This window comes from Taudactylus pleione, unplaced genomic scaffold (assembly GCF_031769625.1).
Source record: "Taudactylus pleione unplaced genomic scaffold, aTauple2 ptg000352l, whole genome shotgun sequence".
Lineage (NCBI taxonomy): Eukaryota > Metazoa > Chordata > Amphibia > Anura > Myobatrachidae > Taudactylus > Taudactylus pleione.
The window spans coordinates 7,240,540-7,255,212 of NW_028284753.1; the positions used below are offsets into that span (position 1 = coordinate 7,240,540).

Consider the following 14,673-nt stretch of genomic DNA (forward strand, 5'->3'; position numbering starts at 1 on the left):
ATTTAAACTCTGAATGAGATCGCCTTGAATGAGATTTAGATGATATGCGGATCTGTTTTTAAAGTTTTCAATGGGGTAATTTAACATGCAGTGTATCAGATTTAGGGGTCTATTTACTAAGCAGTGTTAGGAGACAGAGTGAAAAGTGATAAGAAAGTGATAAGGTGCCAGCCAATCAGCTCCCAACTATCATTTTTCAAACACAGCCTGTGAGATGACAGTTGGGAGCTGATTGGCTGGCACATTATCACTTACTTATCACTTTTCACTCTGTCTCCTAACACGAATTAGTAAATAGACCCCTTAATTTCACTCTTTTGTATAATAAGATCACCTTGGCAGGGACATACACCACATGCTTTTGAACAAGCTGCATGCTCCTGAGCAGTGAAACGCGTTAAGCCATTTAACATTATCTATAGAAGGCTCACTTATTGGATTTGGACTTCACCACCCCCCATTCTAACTAGCCACCAGGGGATTATCTTCCATGCCTTTGATGTCACCAATGGATGTAACACCAGTGCATCAGTGCCTACATCCAGGAAGAGACCCCCATGGTTTTTCCACATTTACCACAGTGAACAGGACTTCTTTTTAATTTTCAATTATTGTTCTAAACTGATAGTAATACATCTATTGGACATTGGCATTAATGGACCAGTTGTGATCCTCCTTTTTATCCTTGGCCAATTCAGTCATATATTATATGAGTTTACACACAGCGTATAATATACATCATTGATCAACTGGCGTATTGTATGTTCATGACAACGTATGATATGCAATATTGATATATTGTTGTATGTTTAGAATGTATTCCTCCTTTTTTTATATGAGTATAATACATTTGAATTGTTTTACAGATCCACATATGTATATAATTTTATAGATATCTAATTTTAGCGATGGTTAGTTTTATATTACATGTCATCATTTGTCCCTGCCTAAAGCTTCCCATTGGAAATGATAGACAAGTCCTTTCATGGAAGGCCTAAACTATTAATAAGGTATCATTTACATGATGGGTAAAGCAACATCCCCTCTATGAAACCTTTCCTCTTAGTAGAAATCATATCATTTAATGGGAATTCTGTGTCACTTGAATTATTGATGTGTTATATAGTCTGCTGTGTTCAGAAATGTAGAAATACTTTCAAATGGATTATCTTTACTCTGCTAAGCTCTGTTCTGCCTTTATAAATCTTGCATAATGCAAAGTGGACAGATAAACAGTATATAATGTGGCATGTGCTATGCTAAATCACAGCTCCGTTGAAGAGGACCTGATTTTATGTAAATACATTCATATATTTATGCATTTTGAGAAAGTAAACATTTCTATTTGAGTGATTTTCACTTCATAAGACAGATGTGGGTACTGAAGAGACTGTATATATAACCTCCTGACTAGAGGCATTACTATGCATGTTATTAAATCACTATGCCTGTTGTATCATTGCTTTGCATGTTATTATATTATTTTCAGTTTTACTGAATATTACAGGTACAGTACTGCAGAAATAACTCCCATTTTAAAAAAAATATACTTTAGAATGAAACCCCTGCTTTCTAGTTAACAAAGTCATTTTAATCAGGACTATGGCCCTGATTCAGAGCCGGACGCTCTGACCAGAGCGCTCGCTCTGAATCACGGCCCTCCTCCATTAAAATGGAGCGTCCTCCTGGACGCTCGTATAGCTGTGGGTCACCACCCACAGCAAATACGAGCGTGCAAAAAGATGGTCGCGATGGTCTTGACCATCGCGACCATCGGACTTGCGAGGGAAACCCTGCGGTCGGGTTTCCCAGCCGCAAGGCCAGGAGTGATTTTGGCTCTATCAGAGCCAAAATCACTCCCACTGACATCACTAGTGATGTCAGTGGGGCCGGCTTCAGACGGTAGGCGTTCCCATGGGAACGCCTCCGTCTGGTAGGCACGCCCCCGGCACGCCCCCGGCACGTCAATCAACATCGACAGCACGCCCCCTTTGGTGCGAGACCCCGAGCGATGGAAAGCCCGTCGCTCACCGGGTCTCGCGCATGCGCACGACGGAGCTCCCTCCGTCGTGCGCATGCGCAGTGGGGAACATCGACCCACTTGCAGGCGTACTGCCGCTCGCGAGTGGGTCTGAATGACCCCCTATATTTTTCTTTTTACAGTATTTCAAAGCTGTTGCGGGGGAGAACTATATATTTAATTATGTTTCTGTGTATACATTTACTGAAGAAGTGTAAAAGCTGAGAAAATACTGTAGGTCAATTATTTGTACTTAGCTAAAATAACACAAGGACTTAAAATATCGATAATATAATATCTTCTGACAAGACATATAGGAACTTTTACACATCTTACTTTTTAATCTGTTTGTAATTTTGCAAATAATACAAGATGTATTGGTTCAATACTTATTAGCCCCTTAATATCAATTGCTCGGTCTTATGGCAGAAGTACCTCAATATTTCCTGCTCTTATGTTTTTTCAATCGCTTTAGGGCTGATTCAGATTTGGCTGTAAGCCAAATAAAGGGGTAAATTTGCACCTTGCAAAACCATGTTGCAGCTCGTGTGGCGCAGATTTAAAATGTGCAGATTGGGAGGGGTGTGTCCTAGCTGAACTCTAAGGGGTCAATCCAATTAGGTGCAAATGACTTGCACTCACACTGTATGCCGCACTTACAGTACATGTGTGTTCCGCATCCCATAGGGCTGTGAGTAGAAATGTGCAAGTCTGGGATGAGATAAGGCCGCGAGGGGGAGAATTGCTGTGCCGTTGCCGGTGTTTCTATGCCTTTGCAACGGCAATTCGCCCCCTTCACACCTAATAGGATTGAGCCCTAAATTGCAGTATAATAATTATAATAAATCTGACTTATATTTGTGGGCTACAGGCCTGGGTCAGAGTTGTATGATGAATCAAATGCATTTGCTAATTTTGCCGCTTAGCAATTACTAAAATATGCTAATGCTTCAGCCGGCGGAATTTGTATTGAGACGCCCAACGGGGCCCTCGCAGCTGCCTGCAACTGCGTACACAAACTAGGCATTGGACGCAGATCCTAAAAACATCGACTCCTCCAGTGAGTCTATGGTCACTCAGAATGGACGAGGTAACTGAGAGGCTGGAGCTTTGTTCTCTGCTTACGCGATCGCAGACGCTGGCTGGTACTCACCCAGGAAATGGCCCCGACATTCCCGCATTTTGGCCAGAACTACCCATAACCACCCACAAAACGGTCTCTTCCTGTCAATCAATTGCGAGTGAATCCTCACAGTAAGCTCATTAGAAATTAATTCGCTGCATGTGCGCAGTGTGGCTGCGATGCATGCGCAGACCACCGATATTCGCTCAACTGCGTGAAAATCAGTATAGCGTTCAACTCTGAGTCAGGCCCTACATGCGAAAGCCGTCAGTGTTTACCCTGCAAGCAGTAATAAATCAATGTATTTGCACCCCTTGTATTGGAGCGTAGATTGTGCAGGTACAAAGCCATTCCTGATTTTTGCTTTGCTCCTATCTGATGTATAGGGAACATATGATCAATTAGAGTAAATACACTTTTTCTTTTTTTTTAAATCAGGGCAACCCATTATACATGTAAAATGTAAGTGCTAGTCTACTGAGTATAGAAATATTAATACATGAAAATCTTTCAAAATTCTTCTGACTTGGATGAAGTGTGTGGAGATGTGAAAAATGTTCAAAGTGTTTCTGTGCAAAAGTGTAAACATCACATCAAAGTAGAACCTTCTAATATTTATTAGTATAAACCTTTCAGATTTATTCTGCTCAGTTTAGTCATTTCTTAAGTAAATATGACAATTAGGGGAACCAGGAGCTCTAGCTCTCCTTATTACATGTGGAAATTTGCTTAGAAATGTACTTTGACACAGTTCAACTTGGAGATGCAAAACAGGTTCCATTAAAAGTATACGATGAGGCCTGAAGACAGCCAGATCATTTGTGCAGTTTGGATTTCCACACAATAAGGAATCTCACTTCATGAAGTCTTGTTTCTACTCTGCTCTGCAAAACTAGACAAAGCGGTGCAGCTACTCTGTACTTTGCTAGGAAGAATGTCCCTCTTCCCTGTCTGTGCAAACGGCTTCTCCTCTGTAAACATTGCCGCTATTTTTCTCCAGAAAGCCAATGTGCCAGCAGAAAATGTTGGTACACGGCGGGTTGAAAGCTGATTATGTGCTGCAGAGCAGATATTTTGTAGTTAGATTAATTTCTAAATTCAGAGTGCATTAAGATCTACATGAGACTCTGATACTTCTTGTTGTGCAACGTTCCTAGATTCTTTCTTACCCTTATTGGTTTATTCGGGAGGCTCCCGTAACTTCCGGGAGAGTAGGTACTGTATGTATGTTTGTAGCTACTTCAACAAATGAGTTTTCATATAATCTCTTAATGAAGCTACGATGTATTTATACTTTTGTGCTAGGGTGGCCAACTCAATCCTTGAGGGCCCCTAACATTACACATTTTGCAGACCACAGAGCTGGTGCACAGGTCTAGTCATTACTACAGTAACTGTCACATTTTAAAACATGTGATGCATTTATTTCTAACTGACACATTCTACAGATCCACAGGTGGTCTGGAATATATGAACTGTTATTGGTCCTCAAGGAAGGGTTTCACCACCCCTGCTTTAGTGCATACTAGCTGTTGTCTCTCTCTCTCTCTCTGTATCACAATTTAATAAGTTGCACCCATCAAAATATGTACATACCCAGTATGTGAATAGTTGATACGGTACACTGTATTGCCCTGCCCTGTGCTGGCCCCACTCCATAAACCTGTGACATTATTAGTTCACACCTGGAGGCGTAACACCCGGCTCCAGAAAGGGCGGTCTGGATGGCTCTGTAGCAGTATTACTGGGTACGGGGGCTGTTCCAGACATCCTGCAAGCCCCATGCAGGTGTCATGGGGCAGGGACGGTGCCGCCCCCTGGGCCCTGAGTGATGACAGCACCCATAGTTGCAACCCTGCAATCTCTATATAAAGTGTAATAATGGTTGAACATATTCTAAGACACCAGCATAAAATACATTTTGTGGACGGTAGTTTGACTAAATAAGTATAATGTTATGGAAGATATAAATGTGATCCTCAGTGATATAATCATATATAATCAACAATATATCCTATTTCTGCAGTAAGATCCATGATAAAGGTAAATGAAAATATGTTCCACTCATTTATTTATTACTAGTATATTGCACCCAGTATTTCTCGGGTCACCTCAGGCTCTGCCCCTATGCTCAACCCCGCCCTTTGCTCTGCCAGCACCGCCCCCTCTGCTCTTCCCCACCCCCCACCCACTCCATCTTGACTCCACCCCCATCACTTTGTCTTGCCTCTCCCGCACGTACCTCGGTAGCTGTCCTCCTCCTGAAGGTCTGTCCTGTCTCCCTTTCAGTGGGAGCTGTTTGGAGTGAATGCCCAGGCTTCCAGTGTGAGCACATTGAGGAGACGGGACTAATGAATCATAAGATGTATACCCCCAATGGTTAAAATAGGATCTGTAGGAGACTACAGCTGGCCACACACTAGACCAACTTACATCCAACCAGCCAACTAGTTGATTGGTTGGAATGAAAATCTGGTAACGTATGGGAGTAAATGATGATCAGCAATTTGCTCCTAAATGTCAGAAGACAGATGAAAATGGTCGTTCAAACAAGATTGTTAAATGTTTGATCTAAACTATTTGTTCAAACAACAGTTTTGGTCCATTTTCCGGCATTTGGGAGCAAATTGCTGATTGGCATTTGCTTTCATACCTTACTAGATTTTCATTCCAACCAATCAACTAGTTGGATGGTTGGACAGATATTCTTTAGATGTGTGGCCAGCTTATGAGACAGAGTGGGGGGAGTCCAGTTCCGCCTTCTTTTGGCCCATTAATATATAGCTGCAGAGCTGTAAGCAGGTCTGAGAGGGAGATGGAGGAGTCTGAGTTGGGGACATTTATGCTGGTGCCATGGGAGATGGGTGAGGGTAGAGCTGCAGCAATCTACAGACTCAGAGTAAATTGAGAGGGGAACGCGCACTATATTGTGTGCTCCAGTCTGTATTTATGTGTGACCCTGTATGTATGTCAGACCCTTGTGTTTGTTGTGTGTGTGTGTATGTGTGTCACCCTGTGTATGTCTACTGTATGTGACTCTGTGCATGTCTGTGTTTGAATGACTCCATGCATGTCTGTATGTTATACCGGAACTCTATGTAAGTAACATTACTGACACAGGAGGGAGGGGTCAGATTCTCACCAGTTACATTCCAACATGTTGTCATACTTTTTTTTATCAGCAGTCAATTTTATTGTATAGTTTGTACTGCAGTGGTGTAACTAGGGTATTTGGAGCCCAAGGCAAATTTAAAAATGGAACCCCCCTCCCCCTTTGTGCGCACGTCGCAGGCACGCGGGGGCGAAAAATGGGCGTGGTCACTTAAAAATGGGGCATGTCAACATGTCACACACCCCTTTATCGTTACTCTGAACATTCCTTTCCATAGGCACCTTAACCCCAGCAGTGCCCCTTATACAGTACCCCCAGTATGCAATGTCCCCAGTTGTAGTCCCTCTTATGCAGGCCCATAGTAGTGCCCCTTATACAGTACTCCCAGTGGTGGTCCCCCTATGCAGCCCCCCATTAGTTCCCCTTATACAGTACCCCCAGAATGCAATGCCCTCAGTAGTCATCCCCCCTATGCAGCCCTTCATTAGTTCCCCTTATTTAGTGCCCCCAGTAGTGGTCCCCCTTATGCAGTGCCCCTCTTTATAGTGTCCTCAGTAGCAGTCCCCCCAATGCAGTGCCCCCAGTAGTGGTAACCCCATTATGCAGTGCCCTTTATATAGTGCCCCCAGTAGTAGTCCCCCTATGCAGTGCCCCCAATAGTGGTACCCCCTATGCAGTGCCCTTTATATAGTGCCCCCAGCAGTATTCCCCCCCATGCAGTGCCCCAGTAGTGGTCCCCTAGTAGTAAGTTGTAGTTTCCCTTTTGCTCCTAGTAGTAAGCTCCTTAAATAGTGGTAGTTTCCTCTCCCAGTAGTAGTCCCCAGTAAGGTTCCCCTTCCCGATGCAGTGCCCCCAGTAGTAGCCCCCTACAGTGCCCAGGGCACGTGCCCTGCTCGCCCTGTCCTAGTTACGCCACTGTTGTACTGTTATAGAGGATGCACCTGCTAGAGGGGGGCTTAGAAGAGCCCCTGAAGTTTTCTTCATTGCAGCTGTGGCTGCACATCTGGAAGTACAGCATGGACAGTCAATACTGACATCCATGCTGTCTTCCCTACACCCCGCCGGTACCAGAACGCGGTACCGATCCGGGGATGCTGGTAAGCATCTGGGGTCACAGCTAGCGGTGACCCCAGATGTTTTTGGCCATGGCCGGATCTAAGGGGGACAACAGGTAAGCAGCAGGGGTCCCGCGGTGGGACCCTGCTGAACATGGTCCAAAGTCCCCAGGCAAGGGGCTCCCTGGGGACTGGCTGCAGTGTGGAGCCAGGTATTATCCTGCGCTTCCACTACCCCCCTGGGACAGCGGACCACGGCAGAGCGGTAGCGCTGCAGCGTCCCAGGGGTTAAATGCATGCCAGGGGAGCGCGCCTTCCCTGTGTCACAGCCGGCGCCTCCCCCACTACACACAGCCCTCTCTGCACACGCCGACTGGCCCTGTGGCAGCGCTCCTCCCCCAGGCCAGCCTCCTCTATGCTCCTCGGTGGCCATCTTCAGTAACCGTAGTGCCACATTACCCATGCCATCCATGTCTTCCCTAAAGGATGCTACGGACCGCAAGGTGGAGATCTGCCTAAAGTCCGTTTATTCCCTTGCGGGGGGGGCAGCTAGGCCGGCTATGGCCATTTGTTGGGTTGCCAGAGCTATGGAGCGTTGGGCTGACACTTTGGAGGCGTCCTTCGATTCCGACTTCGGCTGAACAGACGGAGTTGATCGGCAATCTCCGGGATTCGGCCACTTATATCAACGAAGCGGCCTTGGATATCAGTACCCTGGCGTCTGTGATTTCTTCGGCAGCTTTAGCTGCTCGCCGCACCTTATGGTTGCGATCCTTGAAGGCGGACGCTGATTTGAAAAAGGGCTTGGAAGTGTTTCCTTTTAATGGAGAAGTTCTATTTGGTCCAGACCTGGACAAAATTGTAGCCACACTGGCGGCAGCCAAATCGGCATGTCTCCCGTCTGCTGCAGTTCCTTCCGGTTCAGGTACGTCATCCTTTCGGCCTTATAGGGCCCAGGGTAGGCCTAAAGCACAGTCCTTTCCCCGACAGGCCGGCCCCAAAAAATCGGCCAAGCCCCGGAAGCAGGCCTGGAGTACCAGACGTCCGGCCCCTAAGCCAGATGACAAGCCTGCGGCCTGACGGTCCGGGCCTCCCTTTGGGGGATCCCAAAGTGGGAGGCCGCCTGCTGCAGTTCGCTCGGTGTTGGTCAGTCACCACGACAGACACTTGGGTTCTCGAGGTGGTTTCTCACGGGTACGCCCTCTCCTTCCGGCAAAGACCCCCGTCTCGATTCTTCACCACGGGTCTGCCATCAGACCGGAACAAAGCCTTGGAACTGCGGAAGGTCTTGCACACTATGCTCCAGGCTGGAGTTATAGTGCCTGTTCCTTTCTCCCAGAGGGGCCAGGGTTTCTATTCCAATCTCTTTTTGGTGCAGAAACCCAATGGATCGTATAGTCCGATACTCAACCTCAAAGCTCTCAAGAAGTCTTAGCGGGTGCCGAAGTTTTGGATGGAGACCCTACGGTCCATCATTCTGGCGCTGGAACCTGGGGACTACATGGTGTCGTTGGACATACAGGACGCTTACCTGCATGTCCCTATTCTTTTACGCCATCAACAGTTCCTCAGGTTTGCAATCCGCAATGACCACTTTCAGTTCCGGGCATTACCTTTTGGCCTGGCGACAGCACCACGTGTTTTCACCATGGTGACGGCAGTCATGCGGACTCCCTGCGGCTGCAGGGAGTCCGCATGTTACCGTACTTGGACGACCTTCTCTTGGTGGCAGGATCTCCAGAGCTCCTTCTACGCCACTTGGGCCTGACCATTGCGGTACTGCAACGGCACGGCTGGTTAATAATCTGGCAGAAGTCCACCCTGATCCCGTCTCAGCGGATTCTGCAACTCGGAGCCTTATTGGACTCCGGACAGCAAAGGATCTTTGTGACGGGGGAAAAGATCTCTGCCTTGCAGTTGAGGGTGCACAGTTGTCTGCAGAGCCGCCGGATGTCTCTGCACTCGGCGATGAGGTTACTGGGCTCCATGGTGTCGGTATTCGACATGATGGAATATGCCCAGTTTCACTCCAGACCTCTGCAGCACCTGATCCTGTCCAAATGGAATGGACTGCCTCAGACTCTAAAATCCCAGACGATGGTGCTCACTCCGGAGGTTCGCCTGTCCCTAGCCTGATGGTTGCAGACGACCCATCTCAACAAGGCTCGTCCGTTCTGGGTGGCGAATTGGGTCCTGTTGACAACGGACGCCAGTCTTCGGGGCTGGGGAGCAGTCTCGGGTCCACACTTGTTCCAGGGCAGGTGGACTCAGGCAGAAACAGAGCTTCCAATAAACATTCTGGAGCTCCGCGCGGTGTTCAATGCTCTCCAGCAGGCACATCGGGTTCTCCAAGGTCACCCAGTGCAGGTCCAGTCGGAAAACGCTACCACCGTGGCCTACATAAATCGGCAGGGAGGAACCCGAAGTCGGGCGGCTCTCGTAGAGGTGTCCCGAATCCTGGTATGGGCGGAGCGCAGTCTCCCGGCCATATCAGCAGTATTCATCCCGGGAGTGCTAAACTGGGAGGCGGACTTTCTCAGTCGCCAGGACGTTCATCCGGGGGAATGGTCCCTGCACCCGGACGTTTTTCAACTGCTGGTGGACAGGTGGGGTCTTCCAGAGATCGACCTCATGGCGTCCCGGCACAACAACAAGTTGCCGGTGTACGGGTCTCGCACAAGAGACGAAAAGGCGTCTCTGGTGGATGCTCTGTCCATCCGGTGGACGTTCCGGTTCGCTTATCTGTTTCCTCCGTTTTCCCTTCTTCCGCGGGTAATCCGGAAATTCAAACAGGAAGGAGCTCCGGCATGGCCCGGACGGCACTGGTTCTCAGACCTTCAAGGTCTGTCCGTCGACAGTCCTCTGCGGTTGCCGCTATGACCGGACCTTCTGTCACAGGGTCCCTGTCTTCACCTGGACCTTACTCGGCTGTCTTTGACGGCGTGGCTGTTGAGACGGCCATGTTAAGGTCCAGGGGGTTTTCCAGCTCTGTAGTGCGAACCATGCTAAGAGCTCGGAAACCGTCTTCTGCGAGAATATACCATTGTGTGTGGCATACGTTCTTCCAGTGGTGTCGACCGAGAGGTTATGCACCTCGGGAATTTCGTCTGTCTAGAGTACTAGCCTTCCTACAAGCGGGACTGGACCATGGGCTTCGCCTTGCTTCTTTGAAGGTGCAGGTTTCTGCCCTGTCTGTCTGGTTCCATCGTAGGATTGCTACAATCCCTGATGTGCGCACCTTTATGCAAGGTGTTCTGCGAATTCAGCCGCCTTTTGTTCCACCTGTGGCGCCTTGGGACTTGGCTGTGGTCCTGAGGGCTCTCCAGGGACCGCCGTTTGAACCACTTGGCTCAGTGGATCTTAAATGGCTAACAGCTAAGACTGTTTTCCTTCTGGCCATAGCTTCGGCCAGACGTGTTTCTGATTTAGGGGCTCTCTCTTGTAGACCCCCTTTCTTGATTTTTCATGGGAACAGGGCAGTGCTGCGCACTCGTCCTGAATTTCTTCCCAAAGTTGTTTCCCGGTTTCATATTAACAAAGAAATCATTGTGCCGGCTTTTAACTCACCTGGCCTTTCAGTGGGTGAGGCCACTTTGGATGTTGTGCGGGCCTTAAAGACTTATGTTGACCGCACTTCTTCATTTTGGAAGTCGGACGCCTTGTTTGTCCTCTATTGCCTCCGTAAAAAGGGTTGGCCTGCTTCAAAGCAAACTTTGGCAGCTTGGAGCCCTATGGCGATTTCAGAAGCTTATCTTCATGAATGCCTGCCGGTTCCACCTTCGGTGAGGGCTCATTCCACTAGGTCTGTGGGTCCTTCGTGGGCAGCTCGACGTGGTGCTTCTGCAGTCCAGATCTGCAAGGCGGCCACGTGTTCTTCTGTCCATACCTTTGTGAGGTATTACGCATTTGACACCTTTGCCTCTCAGGATGCTTCCTTCGGGCGGCGGATTCTCCTTTCAGCACAGGAGCGTCCCCACCCTTAAAGGATACTGCTTTGGGACATCCCCAAGGTATCCTGTGGATACCCTATGGACCCTGAAGTAGAAAATATGAGATATGGTAAGAACTTACCTTTGTTATCTCTATTTCTACGTAGTCCATAGGGTTGCACAGGACTCCCGCCCTGTCGCACATGTGCTGCAGATGGGCTTTGCTCTGGTCACCGGTTTTTCCGTCTCCCTCTGGTGAGAATGTGATTCTTGTGTGTGTCCAGATCTTTTTTCTCTCTCTTTCTTCTCCTCCGGCCTATGGCTTGGTACATAACTGAGATGCCTTTGCTCGGGGGCGGGGTATAGGAGGGGGACCCTAGTGCATCCTGGGAGGCTGAAAACTTAACTCTATGGTGCCCGATGCCCGATGCCTGACGTCAACACCTATACCCAAGGTATCCTGTGGAACCCTATGGACTTCGTAGAAATAGAGATAACAAAGGTAAGTTCTCATATTTTTTCATCGAGCTGCTGTGACTTCTTTATCCAGCTGTTGTCAGGATTTAAGTATTCAGGCATAGCTTTCTCAAACAGGAGTGGGGTTAATATAAATATATGCACAAATAACCTAAGCTGGACAAATACCTTACATTCTGCTAATTGTTCTCCTATATTCTTGCTTTGTTATAATGAGGTTCTCAATTGATACTTGTAATCAAAGTGCACATGTAATAAAAAGTGGTTACATCATGAGGTGCTCATGCCTCTGTACATCACTGAATTTCAGCCATCTATTCACTACAATTGGAAGACTTTTCTAGAGTGGATCACCTAAAGCTCACTTGTTGTACTTATAGCTGCCAACATGCCTACACTCCAGAGGATTACTACGGTCGTCGGTCTGTTTAAAGAACATCTGCTAATTGGCTTAAACATTTCAGATGGCTGCAGTTGATAAATATGAGAAGACAGCTTGAAAATCACAAACAAAAGTTTCATGAAATTTGAGGGTAGTTCCAGCTTGCACTCTTATTGGATTCCTTTATTACTTGTGCAATATACCTTGTGCAGAGATTGCTAAACATCAAAGCATATAAGTGGCTTGTGGAACAGCAGGCAGTAATAAACACTGTGGACTGACGCATATTTGCATGTGATGGATCTTGCATTTTCATTAGCATTGTGCATGCTTCAAGCCTGATCTCTCACATCTATAGGATACGGCTGGTGCAAGTTGTGCACTGCTAATGATGATGCATATGGAACCAAGCTTATAATTTGAATATCCACAATTAGTTTTGTGCACGCAACCCGTGTGTAATTAAGACTGACTTGTGTTCAGCTATTCTCATCCCCTGTGTATCATGCCTATACTCATTACAGACTGCAGAAATGAGTGAGACAGTTTTGCAGTATGTATAAAGTTAGCATACTAAGCATATTGCTTCTTTGATAATCTTATCAAATGTCTTTTGGAGTGTAACAAGTTTTATAAACTGCATTAAAACAAATGGAATTAAAGTATGAAAGGAACTATGGGCCTGATTCAGAGCCGCTCTGAATCAGGACGGGGAATTTTTTTTTTTATTCCGGCATCCAGGCCGCTCGCACAGCTGTGGGTGACCACCCACAGCTTGTGCGAGTGGCTTGGCGATGGTCACGATTATCATGACCATCGGCATTGCGAGGAGACCCTTGTGGTAGGGTCTCAGCACTCGCAATGCCAAGTGGACTTCCAGCTCTAATAGACTCGGAAGTCCACTAGTGACATCACGAGTGATGTCAGTAGGGACGCCCACAAACGGCAGGCGTTCCTTCAGAAACGCCTCAGTTTGTTCTGCCACCCCCCCTACCCGCTTACAAAACGGTGTGAGCTATCGATCAACATCGACAGCCGCTCCGTTTTGCTGCGAGCTCCGGAGCGAGTGAAGGTCTCACTCGCTACGGGGCTCGCACACACGTGTTGTGCGCACTAGGCAACCATCAACCCTCTTGCGAGCGGGTCTGAATCAGGTCCTATATGTCTGCTTAACAACCACTAGGGCTTACAGTTTAAACATAGGATTAATTATCGGTTAAAAAGCTCTTTGCAAAATCCTGTACAAATAAAGAAGAAAAAAACTAACATTCAGACCTTGATATATTTGCAGCTTGATTTCATACCTGAACCAATGACATATAAAATATATACATACAGTATAGGCTGATATAGAGAAATCATGGTAAATGGGAACATGATTGACAGGTCAGCAAGGAAACATTAAATTGGAGGAACTCTGTAATGTAAGCGAAACCCTAATGGGTATGACGTGTACATAACAATGGAATAGGTTTGTAGCCTGAAATAAGGAAGACAATTCAATGTTGTATCTGCTCTATGATACTTGTGCTTATTTTTAAATATCACTTTTTCTCTCTGATTTATAGCATACGCTGGAGTCAAATATCACCAGTCTGGTCAAGCACAGCACTGAACTTGAAACTCAGATGGCAAAACTCATTCAAATCTGCCAGCAGGTTGAGGTAAGGATCCCTTTAATAATTAATGTTTGACTGAAGACAAATGCTACATATTTGCATGTGGAGAAACTGTTGGGATCTGCTATTGGCAATGATGTCGGCTAAAGGTTCCAAAACAACACTACTACCAGCAGATTCAGGAGTGTATTGTGGGAGCACAAGCACTGAGATTTTTATGTATACATGTGCATGTCTGTGCACTTATGGTCTATTACCCACAAAAGGGTACCTCAGTTATATTACAAATACGTTACCCCACTCAGTTAGGACATCCCCTTCTGATAATGATTACAGTTAATGGTATACAGTTCTATTTCTTATCATGCACTTACTTATTACAATGTATGAGAAAGGTAGGATGCCCAAAGGTTGGGAGCAAGGAAACTGGCACAGCACGCGATCTGTGAGGAATTGCCCTAGAGTTACATATAAATACAAAATTCATAACTATTGTGGGAAGGTTATAAACAAGAAGAAGCAACAGTTCATTTACTGTAACTAGAGAGTTTTTTTACATGGATTTATATACAATTATAAATAAGTTTCTAAACTGTGAGGATAACACAACATTCATATAACTAGTTTTTATCAAGCCTGTTATTTGCAATATATATATATATATATATATATATATATATATATATTGCTAATGGCCCAGCACACTCCCTTCAGCTTGTTGTTTGCCACGGTGCCCGCTACACATACTAATACCTAACTCCAAGTGTGGGACTCTGAGGTCTTGATAAATAACGATAAAGTTACAAAGTGCTGAAACATTTCGGGCTTCATTTATTTATTTATTTATTTATTTAATTTGCAGCCTGATGACGGGCAAATAAAGTACGAAACGTTGCAGCACTTTGTGCCTTTATCGTTATTTATCAAGACTTGGAGTTGTGTATACATATATATAT

General features: G+C 46.3%; 1 protein-coding gene across 1 annotated transcript in view; it reads left to right on the top strand.

Moving 5' to 3' along the window:
- Window positions 1-14,673, top strand: part of MID2 (midline 2) — a 348,031-nt gene that overhangs the window by 122,920 nt on the left and 210,438 nt on the right. The window contains exon 3 of the mRNA XM_088444211.1: window positions 13,667-13,762. Coding sequence (XP_088300337.1) covers window positions 13,667-13,762 — 96 coding nt within the window. The remainder of the gene's footprint in view (window positions 1-13,666; window positions 13,763-14,673) is intronic.